At 46.7% G+C, this 22,183-nt stretch overlaps 1 protein-coding gene across 1 annotated transcript in view; it reads left to right on the top strand.

The window, feature by feature from the left end:
- TNMD (tenomodulin) overlaps positions 1–22,183 on the top strand; it is a 480,057-nt gene that overhangs the window by 203,048 nt on the left and 254,826 nt on the right. Inside the window, exon 5 of the mRNA XM_086918815.1 lies at positions 21,257–21,413. Coding sequence (XP_086774941.1) covers positions 21,257–21,413 — 157 coding nt within the window. The remainder of the gene's footprint in view (positions 1–21,256; positions 21,414–22,183) is intronic.

Below are 22,183 nucleotides of genomic sequence, written 5' to 3'. Positions count from 1 at the left end.
AACCAGGCAAGGCAGGAGCCGTGAACTGAGAAAGGTGAAGGGATGAACGGGATGGAGTGTCCGGTGGCATGCGGGAGCAACCCGCAGATCCAACAGTTGGTGGCGTTGGCTGCAAGGTTGTGTTGGTGCAACAGTTGCACGAAGGAATTGTTCCAGAACTCCTTACGCCTTTCTCGGAGCTGAGGCGAAAGGGAGATCAGGTGATGCTCTTTCATAGTGGTTGGCTGCACAGTGGTCAGCAATATCTGATGAGCGGGTGTGCTTTCCTCCAAGATCCAGAAGGAAGTCATGAGGAGGAGGCAAAAGAGGAAGACAATGAAGAAGGCGATTGTCTTTGATTTGTGTATACTGTCAGTCTTTGGGTTCCTGTAGTGGGTATTTCCGGTTGCTTCCATCATCTTCTTATCTGGCGCTTCCATCATCTTCAAGGTGCTCGGTAGCGGGCAGAACCACAGACTTCGTTTAGCTTCTCTCCGGGTAACCCTTGGTTGTGTTTAGGCCACCGTTCTGAGATTTAACTTAGTCCGTGGTCTACTTAGCCGAAGCTCCCTCCTTTCGATGCAGGAAATACCCTTCCTTGGATGGCACAGTGGGGTCAGAGAATTTTGCAAGTTCGAGTGCCTCGGTATCAGGATAGCAGTTCAGTGATGGCCGATCCTTGTTCAGGAGCTCTTCCTGGGTGTCGACGTTTTCTGTCGTGGCCAGGGTCGAGGAGACCTTCTTGCAGTGGTGTGCGTGCAGCCAGTGCCGTTTCCCCTCCATTCGAAGGGCCGTCCGGGTGGTGATCAGTATTTGCCAGGGGCCCGTCCACCGGGGTTCCAGACTCTTTGCCCGTTGAAAATTCCGGACTAGCACATAATCCCCCGGTTGGATGTCGTGACCCGGACCCCTGGAAGCATCGGGGATGGCCTGCTGCACCTGTTGATGAATGACAGACAACGTTTTCGTTAATTTGTACAAGTAATCTGACAGCAGGACGTCGGGGACGTCGCGAATGGAGGTCGGTTTGGGGGCAGTCCAGAGGTTCATCGGTCGCCCAAATACAACCTCGTAGGGGGTCAAATGGTGCTTAGTGGGAGTGAAGCGCATCGATAGCAACGCCAGTGGGAGGGCATCTGGCCACTTAAGTCCTGTGGAGGCCACTATTTTTGACAGCTTTAGTTTCAGTGTAGCGTTGTGTCGCTCGACTAAGCCAGCGGATTAGGGGTAGAAGACCGCATGAAACCTCTGTTTTACACCCAACCCCTTCAAGATTAGTTGGATAACTTCAGCTATGAAGTGGGGGCCGTTGTCACTCCATAAAATTCGACAAAGGCCGTAGCGAGGGAAAAACTCTTTCAGTAGCACTTTGGCAGTAGTCATGGCAGTGTTATCACGAGTTGGATAGGCTTCTACCCATTTGCTAAAGGCACATACAATGACTAATACATATTTCAAGCTTTGGCATCTTTCTAGCTGGATGTAATCCATCTGGAGGACCTCAAAGGGGTGGCCGGGGATCCCAAACCCTGCCCGGGGTACCACAGTTCCTTTCCCAGGGTTGTGTTGCAGGCAGATAAGGCACTACTGGACCAGGCGTTTGGCTGAGTCGGGGATTTTGTCGTTGTGCCAGACTTTGGAAATGAGTTCAGTCATGGGGGCAGATCCTATGTGTGCGGAAGAGTGTGCCATAGTCAGTATGGGAATCAAGTATGAGTCAGGCAGCAACCATTTGTTTGCATCTTTTGTCCGCCAGCAGCCTTCATCGTCCTTTAAACCCACCCGTGCCCACTCGGTCAGTTCGTGAGGGGTGCTGGCCGACTGGATGTCCCTAATCGTCTCCCTAGCGTCAGTCCATTTTTCTGCTTGTGACCTGGTCACATACATGCGTGTCATCGCCCTATTCTCAGCTGTGGTTCGGGCAGTGATGTCGGCCAGCACATTTCCCTGTCCGACTAGGTCCGTCACCTTCTTGTGTGCCTGACATTTGATCACTGCTAATCGTTTCGGTAGGAGAACTGCTTCAATCAGGGCGGAAACTAGATCTCCGTGGAGGATGGGCGTGCCGTGGGACGTCAGGAATCCCCTTTCCCTCCACAAGAGCCCAAAATGATGAACCACCCCGAAGGCATACTGGCTGTCCGTGTAAATGTTCGCTGTGGTTCCTGCCGCTATGATACATGCTCGTGTGAGGGCAATTAGCTCTGCCGCCTGTGCGGATCGTTGTGTGATGCGGGCCGTCTCAACTACTGTTCGGGCTGTCGTTACCGCATAGGCAGCTGAAGTGGTGCCGTCTGGGAGTTTGATGCAAGAGCCGTCTACCCATAGCTCTCCATCAGGGTCTGTAAAAGCAGTATCTCGGAGGTCAACTCTACTCCTGGTCTGTTCGTCTGTGCGGGTCACACAGTCGTGTATAAGGGGCACATCGGGATCATTTTCAGGCAAGGGCAACAGTGTGGCAGGATTCAAAGTTGTGCATCTCTTCAGAGTGATGTGGGGTGCAAGTAGAGTCAATTCGTACCCCGTCAGTCGTGCACTAGTCAGGTGTTGAGTCTTGGTCTGGTTCAAAAGGGTGTCGACCGCGTGGGGTACTAACACCGTGAGGGAGTTCGAAAGTACGATTCCCTCACTCTGACGGATAGAGACAGCAGCGGCGGCTACTGCTCGAAGGCAGGCAGGCAAAGCTCTGCCGACAGGGTCAAGAGTGGCAGAGAAATAGGCACAAGGGCGCCGCTTAGAGCCGATGGACTGAGTTAGGACAGACAACGCGCATCCCTCCCTTTCGTGAGTGAAGAGGGAGAAGGTCTTGGAGTAATCTGGTGTTCCCAGGACAGGTGCTGAGCAAAGGGCATCCCGCAACTCTTTAAAGGACGTTTGACATTCGGGGGTCCAAGGGAGTGGGAAGGGGACATCTTTGGCCAACAGGGAAAGTAGGGGTTTGATAATGAGACTGAAATTTGGTAACCATTGTCGGCAGAAAGAGGTAAGACCCACTAAGGAACGGACTTGCTTCTGTGTTTTTGGGACGGGGGTATCTAGGATGGTTTGGATTCGGTCGGGCGTAAGTTTCCTCCCTTCTTTGGACAGGAGATGGCCTAGGTATGTCACTTGGGACTGGCAGAACTGCAGTTTCTTTTTGGAGACTTTCAGCCTTATTCATGAAGGCTAAATCGGCTCGCAAAGGGCCGGATTCTGAGAATCCGGCCCTTTGCGAGTGCGATTTTTGCTTTTGGGATTCAGCATCCCAAAAGCAAAAATCGCTAATTGCGATGTCGCAAATGTGCGAGGAAATGACATTTAAGGAATCTCTATTTGAGATTCCTTAAATGCTATTCAACATCCTATTTCAATTTGCGATTTCGCTATTTCTAGGCGCAATTTACCGCGAGGTCAGACCTCGCGGTAAATTACGAAAACTCAGAAAAATGCATTTAAATGCATTTTTCTGAGTTGCATGTTACACACACACATGTCCTTTGGACATGTGTGTGTGCAACACCTGTGTCACAGATCATTTGAGGGGTGCTACAGGGTGTCCTGTGGACACCCCTGGCACCCTTCAAATCGCAATCTTATTTGCGATTAGCTAATTGCTAATCGCAAATAAGGAATACTCCCCATTCATTCCTATGGGCCTTTTGGCCCATAGGAATGAATGGCGAGTTATTCCTTATTTGCGATTAGCAATTTGCTAATCGCAAATAAGGAATCAGTAGGAATCGCATTTTTTTATGCGATTCCTACATGATTACCGTTTTGCGAGTCCTTAATAGCGAATCGCTATGATTCGCTATTAGGGGCTCGCAAAACGGCCCCTTCATGAATAAGGCTGTTTGTGCCATTTTCGGCAAGAAAGTGCAGGAGTTGGATAGTGGCCGTGATGGCAAGTGGAGTGGTGTCGGCCGCCAAAAGGATATCATCGACATATTGGATCAACACCACTCCATCTGGTAGCTGGACGGCGTTCAGCTGTCTTTTGAGGGCCTGGCTGTAAATGCTGGGACTTTCAGTCTAGCCCTGGGGAGCTCTACAAAATCGGTACGAACGGTTTTTCAGGGTGAAGCCGAAGAGATAACGGCTGTCTGGGTCGATGGGGATAGAGAAAAATGCATTCTTAAGATCAATAACAGTGAAGGTGGTGCCAGTGGATGGGATGAGGGTCAGAATGGTGGTGATGTCTGAGACTACGGGGTACTGTGGCACAACCACTTTGTTGACCTCTCGTAGGTCGATGATGAAGCGGTACGCTTTCTCATCTCCCTCACCTTGCTTTTTAACAATGGGTAGGATAGGGCTGTTACAGACATTGCTAACCACTTCCTCTACCACTCCTGCATCTACCAGGGACTGAATATTCGCTACCAATGCCTTCTCGCCTTCGGGTGATATTCGGTACTGTGGGAGTTTCGGGAGCGTTGCGTCTTGTCGAACAGTTATGTGCACAGGGTCAATCATCATTCGTCCTACATCAGAGTCATTTTTGGCCCATAGGTACGGGGGCAGGGTGTCAAGCAGGGACAGGTCAGCATCAGTTATAGAGTACATATGTCGTGCGGGGCAGGATCTGGACATGCTCGGGTTGTCTTACAGGATGACTCGGACTCCATCTGGGGAACACCTAATGGTAGATCGGAAATGTTTTAGTAAGTCAATACCCAAAATGGCGTCGGGGGAGTTGGAGGAGAGCAGAAATGTTGTGTCAGTAGGGTGGTTTCCTAGGTCGAAGGGGATAGGTACAGACAGGGGATTAGTGGAGGGCGTTCCATCGAAACCTATCGATGTAATGTGTGAGCCAGACAAGGGTGCCCTTGGGATCAGTCGTTTTGATAACACACTACGTGTCGCTCCAGTGTCTACCAAGAATGGAGACTTTGTACCCAGGACCTTAGCGGTGACGTAAGGACCTTGCTGGTCAACACAGAGCTCGACTGGATCCCTCCCTTGCCCCTGGCAGTCCTATGCAAAGTCGGGGGCGTTCTCACAGTCAGACAGTTGATACTGGTTCTGTCGGGGGCGGTCAAACGTGTTCGATCTACCTGGTCTGTCGTTATTGGTGTCGTTTGTGTGCCCTCGCCCCTGCCCTCTAGTCCTGGGGCCATTCGTCATATCCTTTGTCTCTTTATTTTTAATTAGTTCCAGAAGAGCCGGACATTGAGACTTCCAATGCCCGAATCCTCTGCAAAATGCGCACTGATTATCCTCTATGTCCCTACGTCCAGAGTAGGAAGTAGGTGTGCGGTCTTTTGGGGGTGGATTTCTAGGGGCGGCTGACTGGTAGCTCCCCCTGTGGGGTTCTCTTCCGACCGCCACCCCTTGTATCTGGGCTATCATCACCCTTTCTTTCAGATCTTTCTTCTTTCTCTCGGATGCCCTGTCATTCTCATTCTTTTGGTGTTCGTAGTACTGAGCCATTTGAAGGATAGCTGCGGGCTTGGAGGCCCCCCAACTACTCTCGCTCGTCTGTAACTTTTGGGAGACCTCTTGCGATAGACCCTTTACATCGTTTTGCACGAATAGGTGTTGTCCGGTTGCAGTGGTCATGTCTTGGCCACTGTAGTCGGAGAACACTGTCTCAAATCGGGAGAAGTATTCTGATACGTCTACCTGAGGTTTCTGACGGCAAGCCGTGACTATCGACCAATCTACCTTTTTCTCTGGGATCAATGTCTTTAGCTTGTGAACTATTTTGTCTGGGAGTTCCAGTATGTCTTTTACCGGTTTCTTTCCGGTCTCTCTCCGTCTATCTAGCTCACTGAGTTGATTCCAGGTATGGCCGAACAGATCTGTGTGGTTGGCTTTCCGGATTTGCTTCCACACGTCAGCCGGCAGACATAACCCGAAAAACAAGTCAATGTCCGCTAGAGTCATTATCGTTGAACCCAAGGCTGTGCCTAGTTCGGTATAAAATGCTGTCGGGTTCTTTCTTAAATCGGGCAGGGTTTGCCTAAAAGTTAATATATCTTGACGATCCCATGGTTGATAAACCCAATTGTACACAACCCTCCCTTTTGCATCTGCGTGGTTGATATTGTCGTTTGTTCCCTGACCTCTTGGGGGGACCCAGTAGGGGGCGGCTTCTCTGATAGGCATCATAGTGTTGGCTACTTCTGATGAGGACCCAGTCGTTTCAGGGACTGTAATCTTAACTTCTGGTTTCTGTTCCGTGAGGTGGCGGAAGACCTCAAGCGTTTGCATGAAGAGGTCCGCCACATTGTGCTCAGTCCCATCCCAACATCGACCTTTCTATATAAAGTCGTCAGTTTAGCAGGACCCTTATTCTGAAACCTATCCTCATATGCGTTCAGGGTGTGGTAGCTGAATCGTAAAATGAAATGCCGCCTGTGGCTACCGGCATGTGAATTGTGCATATCCATCGTATATTCTTCGCTCTCCTTCTGTTCTACCAGTGTCTTTGCTATCTTGTCAATCCCATCCCGCTCATCTTTGCTCAACCTATTTGGTCTGGCTGGTGGCTGCTTGTTAGTCTCGAGTTCGTCTGATGTTGTTACTAATGCGCCCGGTGCGGAGGCCGTGAGGGCCGGGGCACTAGCGCTAAGGTCACTCTCGCCCGCACTCAGAACTGGCAGGTGCTGTACTAGAGGCTGGCAGGGGGCATATGGGGGGGCATGTAGATAATCGGAGGACCTAGCAGTAACTCATCGTTCGCCCGTTGTTTAGAGGGCAGCTCAGGGTAGAGCGTAGAGGGGGTCCTAACAGGGCATTGGCCCGCCGACCCTGATTCCTGCTTTTGTCTAGCTTCCTCTCTTTCTTTTATTTCTTCTTCTAGTTTCTTAGCGGCCAGATGGGCTGCCTTTCGTAACTCTTTCCCTATTTTAGCTTCTTCTCTTTTCTTTCGTTGCTCTGCTTCTTTGCGCCACATGCCGATACTGTCGAGCATGGTGGGCGTTGTCTTGTTTTTCCGAAGAGCTGTTTCCAACGTTTCTATTTTATGGTCATCAAAGGAACCTATCAGTGGCCACTGACTTTCGGAGTCCTTCTTTGTATATTTATGCCATAACTTACTATAAGCTACGGCGACTAGTCCATGCTTAGTGAACATGTCCTTATTAGGGGTGCCTTCCGGTGGAGCGAGATGGTTCATCTCTAATAAGCGGTCCGGGCTAAACAGGCTACCAATCAGTGGGGAGAAGATAGGCATGACGGATTACAACGGGGACAAAAGTCTGCACTACCTATCTTATCACTGCGTGCAAAGACTAGACAGAATATTCCTATTCTTCGTTGTTTGCAGGCGGTGAATACCTCAAAAGAACCAATATCGAACAGTCAATGTTCGGTCAATCAAACAATCAATGGGGAGAATAAGTAGGCACGACGGGTTACAACGGGGACAAAAGTCTGCGTTACCTACCCTTTCACTACCTGCAAAGAGAGAACCTGTTCTTCCCTGTTTGCAGACAGAGAATCTCCAGAAAACAATCCGCGAACAACAGTTCGGGCCAAACAATCAATCAGTGGGGGAGGAAGATAGGCACGACGGATTACAACGGGGACAAAAGGTCTGCGTTACCTATCCTTCACTGCTTGCAAAGAGAGAGCCTGTTGTTTCTCCGTTTGCAGACAGTGAATCTCCAAAAAGAACCAACAATTCAATACTAGTATTATCCAAATCAGACAATCATTTCGCAATTTGTCGCGTTACACGACCTTACCCGGACCGCATGGACAGTTTCTTGTCTTCCGAATCCAGCGCTCGATCGTCCTCTATTCTTCGTGATCTTCGCGGCACTCCTGATGGTTCCCAGTCAGGACCGTAGATCACTCGAGAGAGGTCTGTTCGGAACCAGTGAAGTTCGGATGATCGGCTGCCAGACGAGGGTCTATGGGGCAGGTGCACTCCCGATCGTTGCAGTTGTTCACTCTGTCGTCAGGACCTCTCCCACTGGATCCACGAGTCACTGATGGGCCCAACTGTGGGCGCCAATTAATGAAAAGGTAGGGCCGATGACCTTTTTCTAAATTGCCCGGCGCTAACCGCCTCTATTACCATTCGAGTTACCAAACAAGGAGGCAGGCGCTGGAGACTGGAAGGCAGGAAACAAGTTTTATTCCGACGGAGCAGAACACATCAGATCGGACAGCAAGGTATCGTTTCGAGGTGCTCTAACAGCCTCTCTGAGGCCTGGCCTCTTATACCCGGGCTTATGACATGTGAGCATTCTATATTGCAATAAAGACACTTTGAAGTATGAAAAGACATCCCCGGAATCCCCGTTTCAGACCCATCCCACACGTGTCTACAGTAGAGGTCCCACCCCATATACAATAGGAGGGGGCTATCACACAGCTGGATGTTCCGCCGATTCTTAGAATGTGTGCGCCTGACCGGATCGCAGGGGGTGGGGAGGCCATGATCAATAGTAGTTCCTTTGAGGAGGGGCGACTCCATACAGTAGGGGGCAATAAACTGTATCCTCAGGCTAGGTGATGACCGGGGATCCTTGCAAACAATTGGGCTCAAAGGAAGGGGTCATCAAAGGAGAGATATTCATGAAAGGAAGGGTCGGTGTGGACAATCGAGCGTAGAGGAAGGGTTTATCAAAAGAGGGGTATTCATGGAAGGAAAGGAGGTGTTGGTCAGGCGCGGGGCGGGACTCCCAGGGACAGAATCACGCGGAGAGAGAGAGTTTATGACTTGTGCATGTGAGAGCGGGGGCAGCCAGGGTGCGTGGGGGATGCTTGCAGGGTCAGGGGAGTGCGCTAACGATCGATCGTGAACAGGGAGACCATGGCACCTAAAATGGCTGCCGTACATATTCGTACGCGAGTCTGAGGAATGGGCAAGATGGCGCAGATGATGTTCAGTTCGCAAACTAAAATTCCACAGGCCTGGGTGGAATTTCAATCACGCCGGAGTAATCAGAGTAATTTGGTAATTCCGCGTAACTCTGCAACATGGATATAAGGATAATACCACAATTGCACCCACTCGCATAATTGAGAATAATTTTGGGGAAAAAAGCCTACTACAAGAGCACATTTAGCAAGCATGAACGGCTGCTCCCACTTGCCATTCCGTTTCTGTTGCATTTAGTGATATTTATTAGTTCTAAATGCAGAATTACTCTTCTCACCTAACTCTACTTAATCTCAGTTCATTTTTGTGTATTTCCACATGATTACGCTGCACAGAATTATGTGAGTTAGGCTCACCCTTGAAATTTTGTTGTAATTTGTGTTAAATGTTTGTTTAAAAGTTCTTTTGAAAAAGTCAAGCAGTGGGTTGGACATTAAGATACTATGTCTGGTCGTTGGCTGCGGAGTTCTGAGCTTTTGCCCTCCACCCTACCTCCCTGAGAATCCTGTGACTGCTCACTCTCACCACCCAGAGTCAAATGCAGAAAACTTTGTACTTGGCCCAGCTTGCAGAGTCATGGTAGGACATACCCCAGGACACCAGTGGCAACCAACCTCTACTACCACGGTTGGGGCCCTGAAGCACGTGTGTGAGCTGGCTGTGCCCTGTCCCCCAAATAGCTGTTTGTGATAACCCAGTTGCTAAAATCTGGCAGTAGACTTACTATCTATCATGTGTCGCGCATACACTTTCACAGCATGCAAGGATCATCCTTCTGCTACTCAAGCTCAACAGAAGGCTCGGCTCTTGGCCATTCACCAGTCTCAAGTGATCAGGCTTCAAGCCCAGAGACTACACCGAAGAGGCTTTGAGGGCTGGCACCCACTACTGTCCCTAAGCTCACTCAGCATCTACAGCACATCTAGTTTCCAGTGAGGTTACAAGAAAAGAGCAACTAGACTCGAAGACTAGTTACACCCTCTGACTCTGAGGCACACAAAACGGAAATGGGCTCAAAAATCGTCACTGAAACAAGCCACAAACATCTGCGCCACCATCGACAGAGCCAGCACTCTTACTGGAGCTGCATGAGGGCCTTATCAGAGGAACTACGAATGTTGCCCCTGTCCAAAAACATCAGCCTGAAGACACTAGAGCTATACTCCACGGCAGTTACCAGAGCACTCGCCTTTACCACAGCAATAACCACACACTAAACTGGATCAGGAGTAAGCAAGGAATGCCCGGGATCCTTACTATGTGCCCATCTGTACTGAGGAGGAAGACAATTTGTAGCACAATTGTAGCATGGACCTGCAGGAAGATCAATCTTTGGAGCCTTACCCAGTAAAGGCTCACCGCCTGATGACACAACAGCATGCACACTTTTGGGTTCTGCTTTGCAATGTGTTTTCTATTAAAGAAAACTCATTTTAAGATGGTTGCAGTTTGAATAGGAATGTCCCCAGCATGGTAGTAAAGATGTGCATACCATTCCAGAGTGACCCCCACTGAGGGTTATCTGGCATCCCAAAATCTTTGTCTCCACCCACAATCCTGCATGCATGCTAAGGCGTAGGCCTTGCAACTGACCACAAGACACAGGGCCTGGCTGTAGAGTCTGGAGTGGGCCACCAAGCACAGTCTCTAGTTGACATGGGAGTACCTCTCATGTCCTGGGACATTACATTAAGTGGCGTATCATTTTTTTATAAATCATACTAAATAGACCTTTTTTACTGTTTAGGCATGACTGCAGTACCAACAGGCTAAGTAAAGATCTGCTTGAACTTGACGTCCAGACCCTGCACCAACATCCATGGTTTTTGTTAATGTATGATTTCTGAGAATGGTGTGATCCATATTCTATTTCTGTGGTAAAACAGCACAACATGGAAATAATGGCATGGCCTATCTAGAAAGTGATAGTGCATTGCTCGCACTCCAGGGTAAAAAGATGTAGCCTCAGACACTGAAGTTTGGGAGGTTGGACATAGTGGCGCTTAGAAATTCAGCAGTGGCCTTTGTTGGCAAAGATTTGCTAATAATCCCTTCTAGAGCAATTCCATTTGGCTGATGGTGGGTATGGGTTGATGAGAAGTTATGCAGCGGAAATCTTCTAGGCATGGACTTCACCGTTGTCCTTCCCAAGCGTTTAGTCTTCACACTTCATTGTGCTTATGTTGCGCGTGCTCCAGTTCGAATGTAGCTTCAACACTACCTACTGTGGGAGCCATCAGGTTTCACAAAGACTCCGTCTCCTCTACATAAAGACAAAGTAATTTAAAAAGGAAACAGCTTCAAACTGATCCCAGAAAACTTTCATCAGAATCAAACTCCTCTGTTGGGAAGTAACTATAGGAGTGGGAACCCAAACTGTCCAACTTGGTTTCGGTTACAAGTTATTAATGGCCAAGAGCCACAAAGTATTAAAAGACTATTCAATTCCAGGCTAGTGTCCCTGCCATCTTGCTGGGAGAATTTGGTTTCCGGGAGCTGGTCTGGCCCGCAGAGAGAGGGAAAGAGTGCCTGACCCGGCAGGGATATGACTGCCTAAGCAGGAACAGTCAACCCAGAGTGCCCTGATTGTGGGACTACTCAGAAGAGAGGGCTAAAACAAAGGAGTGTAATTGGCACCAACCTGAGTCTTGGAGTGGGTTTTCCAGCTTGCCATCAATTGTCCTGATCAAGATTCATGTGCTTGCATAGTCGCCCGTCTGAGAACAATACTATCAGTGCAACTGTGCAACTGTGATGGTGCAGATCACCAGCATGAGCAGACCAGCTTGTGCTTACTAACAGTGACTCACTCCCCTCCAGCTGAATAAAGTTTCAAATCTACTGTCTCTTTAACATGTTACATCCTTTTTGCCAGTCGCTGTGTTCCATCTATTTAATGTTGTTAATGGATCAATGCTATGGCAGTAGTGACTCAAACAGACCTTTGCCCTGAAGGAGATACAAGGAAGCAGAAAACCTGACTTTGTAACTGACTGCACCAAAGAAATGAGGAAAGAGGCTCCCCTGGAGGCCTGGAGTCGAAATCATCTTAAAGATAGTTTTTGTATTGCTGTCAGGATTTTGTCTAAATTACTCATGGGCAAAGGAACGAGGTTAATCAAAAGAAGCAAAGGCCAGTTAAAAATGTGATAGGAACTTATTTGTCAATTGTTAAAAAACTTTTAAGAGGTGGCACAGCTGCCATCGCCATGATCATTTTATTATTGACTCGAAACATAACTGGCTATCAGTCTGTCGGTTTTGTCTATCAGCCCTACGCAATGTGTATAGGCAATGTCACAGAGGCAGACATTGTTAAGGCAAAAATATGTGTTCCATTAAAAGCACATTTTTCAATTACTCTAAACTCAGTTAAGATGTAAGAATTGGAGGCATCTGTGTTTTTGTAAAATCAAAGTATAGTCTGCACATGTCCATGGCTGCTGCAAGACAGCAGAATTTGCATGGGATCCATCTTTGTGTGTATTTTGTAGCACCAACCAGATCAATTTTTTTTATGCAGAGAGGGTTCTGGGCTCTACATCATACCATTGGCTTTATTGGACCAGTCTCTTTCCGTATTGGCTAAAGACTTTGTCTCTCACCTGTTGATTCAGCCTAGAGGAGCATTCCTTCTCACCTCATAATATAGGTTAATTAGTGTAACCTTCGACCTCTAGTGGAATGCTTGCATTGTAAAGGAGGCCTTACTCGTGTGTAACATCTCCTAACTCCTCGTGCCTCTCCCTCTCCCTACCCCCCAAAGCCCATCGCCCTTCCCCTTGGTTTGTTCATTATATCTTCCAAGGGTTTCTTATCAGAGCCACTGGACCAAGGAAGCTGCCACTGGATGCCAAGTCAGCCTTTATTGCATTCCTGTTTTAATATCTTAGAGGAAGAAGCACGCCTCTCTTGCTAGCCCAGCTACATCTTTCGCAGAATCGAAAGCTGGTCTGTTTTTAAGGCTCCCTCGCCTTCATTTTAGTCCTGTTTGAGTTTCCACATGAAATGTCGATTGGGCTGCAAGGGATCCTTCATGAAGTCCGCCATGCCACCCGCTCTTCATTTTACAAAGAAACCAATATAGAACTGCAGAAAAGGAAATGGAGCTTTTATTATATATTGGCTGTGATTTCTCACACGTATCTTCTCTAGCTTTATTGCACTAACACAGTGTTTGTCTGCATTACTACATAGAACCCACATCTATTGACTTTGCTAAATCTTGATCATGATTGTGATTGATGGCACCTGCTGAAAGCTGGTCATATGCGTTATTTGCCCTTTCTGTAAAGCGGAAATTCAAAATATAAGCCTTGATGGTATTTCCTTTCATTCAAATCTAGTCCCACAATTGGCAACTCCCTCCGCTTTAATATCGTCACTGCCTTTACATATTACAGAACTGCATTTGTGCCTTTGTAGCCACCTAAAATAAGTGAGTTCTATACGAAAGGAACTTTATGGTTTCCATATACCTATTCTTTTTTTTAAAGTTTGAACCATATACCTATTCTAATGAGAATCAATGTGGACAAACGTTTAACCAACTGTTCCGCTATCAGAAACTTTCACGAACAAAGCTGAGGGGAAAATGAAAAAGGCAGTGTTTTGAAATAAAATATGCAACATAATTCTAAATCCTAAAACATAAGGGTTTAGGGGAAATACATAATAAACTGTGGTCTCAAAAAACTTTCACAACTGGGTACCAACTTTTTTGCAGCCACTAAATTATTTTGAGAACAGACTTATGTACTACTAGTTCAGGTAATAAAATTAAGGGGCGTATTATCAAAGTACTGCGTTAAAATTATCGCCGCATTAGCAGTGTTAATGGGCTTGATAATATGCCCTTGAGAATTTCAATAGAAGCCCAGGTTCAGGTGTTAACATGGGCTTCTATTAGAATTCTCTACGGCATATTATCAAGCCCATTATCGCCGTTTTAGCTGCAGTTTCCTGTCGCTAAAGCGGCGATAATTTTAACGCCGTTCCGTGATAATATGCCCCTTAGATTTAGAGGCCGTCGCAGAATGACCGGCCTAATTAATAATATTTAAGCAGATTGCTAATTGTGAATCGCCGATTGACTGCAAATACAGGGATGGTGGCTTACAAGGGAGAGCATAACACCATCTCCAGGCTGCTGCAGCTGCAGGTAAGACCGGTGGGGCGGTGAGGGCGGATGGGGACATGGAGCTGGGATGCATCGGGGGATTTCGAGAGACGACCATGAGGGAAAATTAAATAAATAAATAATTTTCCCTTGGGGTCGTCTCTCAAAATCGCGCCACCCGGCCCCACCGCCCCACTGCTCTTACCTGCAACGATAGCAGCTGACCATGTCTATGTTTGGCTTTCAAAACTAAAAACTTTTTTTAAGGTGGCCTAAAATCCTTAAAAGAAACAAGGCTGTTTTCTTTCTTCTACACCCTCAAGGCTAAGTGTTAGACCTGGCATCCATGGCGTGGTTTCCCCTGCCATTTTGCCTGTACCTCCTATATTTTTGACTCTGTGCTGGATTTCATTTTACTGGTTTAGATGCTTTGACCACTTTGCCACTGCTGATCAGTGTCAAAGTACTAGTGCTCCCTAGGTAAATTGTTATTGTGATTGGTTATCCATGATTGGCATATTTGTGCTACCAGGAAGTCCCTAGTGAAGTGCACTGAGTGTGCCAGGGCTGGTGATTCAAATGCTACTAGTGGGCCTGCAGCACAGGTTGTGCCACCCACAGGAGTAGCCCTAAAATGGTGTCTCAGGCCTGTCACCGCAGTGCCTGTGGGCAGTTGCTAACTGCCATACTGACCTGGCCAGTGTCCACACAGGCCAGGCCTAACCCTTCCCTTTCTGTACACATTGGATACCCCTTTGGAAGGCCCTAGGTACCCCCCTGGGCAGGGTGCAGGGTATGTGAAAGGTAGAGCATGTACTAGTGTGTTTTACATGCTCTGCTAGTGAATTACAGCCATTTTCGTTTTTCACTATAGTAAGGCTATCTTGCCCATAGGCTATAATGGTGAATACTGTGTATAATGTTTACCTGCATATCTTCCCATAGGAGCAAGATAGAACATTAAAGTCTGGTATCACTGAACTCAGACTTTAATAACCTATCTTTTAGGAAGGACGGTTTTTAAATCCTGTGTTTGAGAACAGCACTTTTAGAAAGTGGCTGTTCCAAAGTCTGACCTTTCTGTGTACCTTGGCCTGTTTGTGAATTGGCTGTCTTGTTTGTGAGTGACAGGGGCTGGGGAGCCCTCAGGAAGCTGGATGCGTCAGCCCTAGGTTGAATGGCTGCATCTGCATCTTGAGTGGTGGATGGGGATAGCACCTGGGCCTGAATAGGGATGTGCCTGCCTTCCACAATGCTGGCTCCACCTCCTGCTGAGCGGCCGACGATGCTGCCCCTCTCTCTGAAAAGAAAGAAGAAGTCAGGAAAACAAAGTGCTCCAGGACTGACCAGAACTGGTTCTGACTAAGCCAAGGACTTTCTGCCTCCAGAAAACAAAGGAAAGACTGGTATAAAAAGGGCTAACCAGACTACAGAAAATTAGATCATCCTGGAATCAATAAGGAACCTCTGCCAAGGAGAAAGCTGGAAGACTGAAGAGGAAGGACTGTCCTGCTGTGTGCTTGTGGACTGACCAGCAGTTGCTTTACTGCCAAGGAGAGGGAAAGGACTTTGCTGTGTGCTGTGTCCCCTTGCTTGAAGAGATTTCAAAGGGCATGAGGAGAGCTGGCCTCCTGTTAAGAAGTCCCAGGAACAAAAGGACTTCAGCCCCAGCTTCCCCCTGAACTCTGCTGTATGAGTTCTGCCCTTCCTAGAATGCTTGATCCAATTGTGGGGCCTCTGGAAGTTGTGCCTGCTGTTTGGGAAACGTGACAAGGAGAAAAGAAGAAAATCTGCAATTTTCCAGCATCGCTCACTTGCGGAGCTAATCCCTGACAGTGTGAGGAAATTCCCACCGCCACGAAGATCGAGATCGTCGTTGCACCTGTTGCCGCTGCAAGAACCGACGCATCATTCACTTGTGGAACGCATCGCCCCGTTGCAGGATGTTTCCTGTCGCTGTGAGTATCGTCGCAGAGCCTGTCGTGGCTGGTTGAGATTGTCGCACCCCTTGCTTGCGGACCACATCACGGCACTGCGAACATCGTCGAAGAGCCATCACATCGAGGGGCCACGAGAGGAGAAGATTGACGTGAAGCTGCACTGCGCCGCGCATCGCCGCCGCACCTGAGATCGTCGCCGTCCTGAAGATCATCACATCGTGCCTGTGCAAGACGCTTCCTACCGAACCTGTGCACCGGAATCCATACAAGGTATCACATCCCACCCCATACATATTGGATTCGTCGTAACACACCTGCTGCGTCCAGCGAGGCTGTTGCATCGCCTCCCCAGGGTCTCAGGAGTGACTTATCTCTTGTTTTTCAACGCTGCCGCTTCCATTTGGAACTTTTGTCGCATCTACAGGTACTTTGGGCTAAACATGACGCAATTCTGGATTATTTTGACGCAACCCCTAGAACTCTTTGAAAATCATATTCTTGAACTGTGTATGTTGGATTTTTGTCGTTTTGGTCTAATGTATTTTAGATAAAGATACTTTATTTTTCTAAACTGGTGTGGAGTCCATTTGTGGTGTTTTCACTGTGTTACTGTAAGTGTTGGTACAAATACTTTACACATTGCCTTTAATAAGCCTGTCTGCTCATGCCAAGCTACCAAGTGGGTGAGCAGGGGTTATCTAAAGAGTGTATCCCCCTTGCCATGACTAGAAGCAAGGGTCCCAATTTGGACAGTGGTGCCTACCTCTGCTAAACTAGAGACCCCCAGATCTAACACTAAGTATTTGCCTTTGAAAGCTCCAGCGTGTGAATATGCCTTCTGAGATCAGGGATTCCCAAACACACTCGCAATATTTCCAGGGGTCGAAACGTTAACGCTAAATATTAAGTGCAAATGATCACCCAGACCAATTGAAAAAACTAGATTAATTTCAAAACTGGCACGATACATAGTCAAAACACTTCACACTTTGTCTAATTGTTATGTTTGGATTTGTAATGTGTTATTTGTGTATTGTGTTGTGATATATATATCATTTTATGTATTCACTTCACGTCATTTGGATGTAACTGTATAGATTTGATCAGTGTGTGTATATATACACACTGATTACATGATTTACATACATTTTGTAGAAATCTCTAAGAACCACAGGTTTCCTTTCGATTTTTATTTTTGGTTGGGATCTAATTAACGGACAATAGTATTTTCATTAAATGTTAGCCCTACTAAGAGAGAGGGACACTAATTGAATATAAACTAGATGCTCATTTGAACTGTTAAGTGGCAGAACCACTCTTCCCTTAAAGTTTTAAGGAAGTTGGCATTTTCCTGACCTAGCTATTTTATACCTACCGCTGGTTATTGGGTCATGTGTAGTTGGCTGTGGGAGTTTTTTTACTCGTCCCAGAAGGTCACACAATAGAGGGATTATGCGTGCTTGGATGAGCTATCACTGGCAGGATGAGGGGTGGAACTGGGCACAGCTCCACTTGAAGGTTGATAGGCTGCGTCCTGCCTTCACACAAAGGACTTTACACCACCTCATTGTTCAGTTAGCCAGGCCATAGCCAGAGTAGGAAAGACATGAAACGCCAAGCACTCCAAAGGATATTCTCTAGAAACATCCACTTCAAATAGGGCACCAAATATAATAATAGGGCCCTCAGACCATCTGTTCAGGTCATTTTTTGAGCCTGCAGAAGATGTCTCTGATGGATGCCTACTGCTGTTGCTTGCTGTGTACTTCAGAGGACTGCTTTGCTGCACCTGGAAGCACTGTTCTGCTGTCTAAAACCTGCCTTAACCCTTAAGAGGCCTACCCTACTGCTTGAGTCCTGTTCCTCTGCTTAAAATTAGGACTACCATAGTGAATCCAAGGGATTGTTGGCTGGCCTCCTGATCAAAGCCTTAAGGAGACATAAAAAGCTCCAACCATTTTGAACCCGCACCTGGACCCAGTCAGAGTGAGCCCAAATCCTCCAAGTGGTGCCTCCTGAGTCCTGGACCCATGGAAGTGGAACTAAATGTACCCAACCAGACAAAATCCAAAACTTGGGCTTTGAATTTTTTTTGCTCAAAACTGCTCATAGAACAGAGAGGAAACTGGGACCTACATGTTTGATTGCCCAAGGTGCATTACCGGTTGACCCCACTTCATGGCAGCCACAGCTACATTTTTTTGGAGCAGTAATTGCTTGTAAGCAGTCCTTTATAGAAGGGGTACCCGGCCTCTTGGAGCCCTCATGGCTACACTGTCTTACTTCACCCTGCTGGATATCTTTGACTTTCAAAAAAGAGTCTAAGTCTTAATATGGAAATATTCACAATGACTTCGTCCAGCGGATCTTGTAGTCGCTGTTTTTTACTGTAAACTTTAAAAATTCATAACTCCGGTTCTACTGATTAGATTTTTGATGTAAAATCATTTATTAAAGTGTACTCTATTTTTTTATTGGTGTGGGCTTTTTCTTGTGTTGTGTCCTCACTTAATTACTGTTCATGTGCTCAAAATATGCTTAACTCATTGCCTCTATGTTAAGCCTAACTGCTTTTGTGTCAAGCTACCAGAGGGTTAAGCACAAGCTAATTAAATGACTGTACTTGTTCACCCTGACAGGGATTGTGGCTGTTGCTTGAGCAGGGTTAACACCCAGCTCAACCAACAACCCAATTTCTCACAGCCCCAGTTTGGCCGGCCGCTCAACTGAGGTCCACATTGAGGTGTCTTTAATGAACAGTACCACTTTTGTCTTGTCAAAATTGAACTTTAGACAGTTGGCTTTAATCCAGATGGCGACTTCAGACATGTAAGTGGTGAATTTTATCCTGGCGTTGGGGTAGTCATCTGAGAGGGACAGGATGAGTTGCGTGTTGTTAGCAAATGAGATGATGTTGATTTTGTGAGCAGGGATGAATTTGGCAAATGGTATCACATCGGCATTGAAAAGGGAGAGGTTGAGCAAAGATCCTTGGGGGACTCTGCATATTAGTTTGGTGGCAGCAAAGGTGTATGGCACCAAGGTGATGGATTGGGTGGGTCCAGTGAGGAAAAAGCTGAAACTTTGGAGGGTAGCTTCTTGTTTTCCAGTTTCATAGAGGCGTTGGATGAGGATGGGAGATGGGAGAAGGTGTCGAAAGCAGCTGAGAGGTTGAGAAGGATTAGTTCTGTTGTGTCTCCCCTGTCCATGATCATGCAGATTGCGATGATGAAGGTCGTCTCGTGCTGTGATTGGGCCTGCATCTGGACTGAGAGGAGGTTAAGAGGTGGTGCAGGTTGAGGTGGTTGGCCAGTAGTTTGTTTACAAGTTTTATGCAGGATATTGAATAAGTAGGGAAGTAATAAGATTGGTTGGTAGTTAACCAGAGTCTTCGGGTCTGTTGAGGGTTTCTTCAGAAGGGGAAATGTGGTGGTTTGTTACCAGGGTGTCCAGGAAGGTGGCTGATGTGAGGGAGTCATTGAGTTTCAGGTGGAGTTGAGTTCTTTGGTGAAAATAAAGGAAGGACATGGTTCAATGGGGCTCCTGAATGGATAAAGCACATGTGATGGTACTGTCTGGGTAACGGTGGACCAGCAGGTCATCATAGTTTCTGGGATGTTTATCTCATTGGGCTGGAGTAATTGGGGTAGATATGTCTGGTGGTGGAGCAACGTTGTGGTAAATAGTGTGTATTTTGCTGCTGAAGTAGTCGGAAAGCTGGATGCAGAGCTCCTGGGATGGGGTTGAAGTTGTGGAGGTGCATAGGGCGAGGTGAAGTCCTTTATAATGCGAAAAAGCTCTTTGACACTGTTGGTCCTCTTCTCAATACCTACAGTCAGCACTCAGCATTTCGTTAATCTGTGTTGCTGGTGATAGAAATGGAGGGCAAATCTGAAGAAGTTATTGTTGTTTTATTTTTGGGAGGGTGCAGTTCCACATAGGTGGGGAGGAACAGGTCGACATGGATGAGGTAGTGGTTGGCCCAGGTGCCCCATGATGCTGGAAATGTTTGTTAAGATTGGGTTGAGTAGTTGTACAGCAGTGTGGGTGGGGTCCATCATTCGTTGGGTGAATCCGAGTGTGTTTAATTCTTTCAGGAGCTTGTTTGGTGTTTTGGTCTGTGTGGCCTTCCAGGAAGAAGTTGAGTTCATTTAGGAGGAGGAACAGTGGATCACAAGTGGGGCGATGAAGTCTGAGGGTGTTTCTGAAATTAGTTCTTGGGAAAAAGGATGCTAGAGCAGGAATCCACGCAGATTGGTGTTGCCAAAAATGTGAAGCTTAAAGGCGAGGTATTCTAGGGGATCGGAGGATCTTGTGGAGTTGATGAAGCAGTGTATATTTTCTTTGTAAATAATAGTAATCTTCAAGGTTTGCAGGTTCTGTGCTGTTTTATTACCTTGAAGCTGGAGGAAGCGCAGCAGTGAGCTAAGGGTCGTCCAGTATTTAGGGTACAGAGGTCAGTGTCCTGTAAGCATCTGAGTTTGCAGTGGGTGGATGGACCACCAGGGTTCAGGGCATTGGGTGCAGTGGGACGGGCATGGGCTTGCCTCTAGCGTACGTTTGGCATTCCAGTGGTATGCCCGCTGCATGCATCTGCATTGCTTCAGTGCTGCACCCAACAGTAAGTAGGTCTGCGAAAGAGTAGGGGATATGGGGACACAGGCAGGTTGGATGGTGCTGGAGCAAGCAACAAGAAAGTAGGTAAGTTTGTGGCATGGGGGAGTGGAAAGGCCACAAAAGGGAAAAAGACACAAAAGGAGGGTAAATGTATTAAAATATAGTTATTGTAGTCAGCCAACATTTGCAGACACAGGATACACTTGTTATAACCTTGTGATGGCACAAACATTGGACTGTAGGGACAGTATGGAAGATCTCTCCCGGCATAAAAAGAGACCTCAAAAGATTCATAAGGGTACTCCTTATACGATTACTTACAATGTAAAGAACAAAGAGTCCTGGGTCATCCAGCAAGAGTATGTCTTATAACAATGAACTAATAATTGACTCCTAAATGGTGCATTTTGATGCAAGTGAGAAGTAATAACATTTTTGCCTTAACAAATTCTATCCTATATTGATCTTTGAGGGCATACAGAATGTGTAGAAAGGCTGCCTCAACTTTGCATGATCAGTTGACTCTCTAATGACATCTTCAATTCCATTGTGCACAAGTCTTGTTTTTCTATGTCTTTGGTCAGTATGAAATTATTGATTTACTCCAAATCTATCAAAATGTAATAAAGCGATGTTTTAAAAAAAACTTGCTAGACTGCCTTTTGAAGAGAAACGATTAGCTCTGACAGTTTTCTTTATCAGCTACCTTCATGTTTGTGTGCTCTCATCCAGCATGTTTACTCTTGAAAACACCAATTATTTTATTTTTATGGACATTTATAGGAAGGGGATGAAATAACAGAAACATATATTGAGCAATCGATGGTGTGGATTCCAATGGAGAAACCGATAGAAGACAAGGAGTTTTTAAGAAATTCAAAAATATTCGACATTTGCAAGAATGTTCCGGTGCACTGGATTCATCCAAGTTTTCCATCTGGTAAGATGAAGTCTTTCCGAAACAACTGCATTTTATTAAGAAGGGGTTTCATTTACGTCTGTTCGATCCTCCCACTTGTGCTGATAGTACAGTGTTCATTCGAAAGACCTTTCCTAAGCTTTTGAAAAAAAGCTGAATGTATTCTTGTAACTAAACTTACTGTACTATTACGTTTTTGATTGGAATTAATCTCTACATATGGCAGTATGCAGACCGTCTCTCAAAATACATATAGGAGGAGCATGGACGTCATTTAGGGGTCACCAGGGGCCGCAGCTGTGACCCCTGGCTTGCCCCTTGCGAACCCTGGCATTTCGACCCGTGGTCTCAAAGGCAGCAAAATAGGTGCCAGGAACACAGAGGCAGCTCGTCCTTATAGACATCAGCTGGGGCTCTAATTTCAATTTTTTGTCATTTTGTTTTTACTATACTACTAGTGAATTATAACATATTATTCACTAGTAATGTAATTAAAAACGGAGTGGAATTCGCTGGAATTTGAGTGTGTGACTGTGTGTGTAAGTGCAAGCGTGTGTGTGAGTGAATGTTAAGGTCAAATTCCATGTGATGTCACTTCCCCTACCCCTGACCTTTCGGTGAATTGACATTCATGAGCATACGCCCAGGCAACCAGATAGTCATGTGGCACCACCAGAAGTATTAATCGTGTTCCTTGCACAGTCATAGTAATCGAAATATGTTAAATGTCTTGAGTACCAATTTACTACCTGACTCATAGTGAGAAGATCCCCCAGTGAGGTTGCTCATAA

The sequence above is a fragment of the Lissotriton vulgaris genome, chromosome 4_1 (assembly GCF_964263255.1).
Source record: "Lissotriton vulgaris chromosome 4_1, aLisVul1.2, whole genome shotgun sequence".
Lineage (NCBI taxonomy): Eukaryota > Metazoa > Chordata > Amphibia > Caudata > Salamandridae > Lissotriton > Lissotriton vulgaris.
Note: the sequence above shows the minus strand (reverse complement) of the source record. Positions and strands in the feature narration are given on the sequence as shown.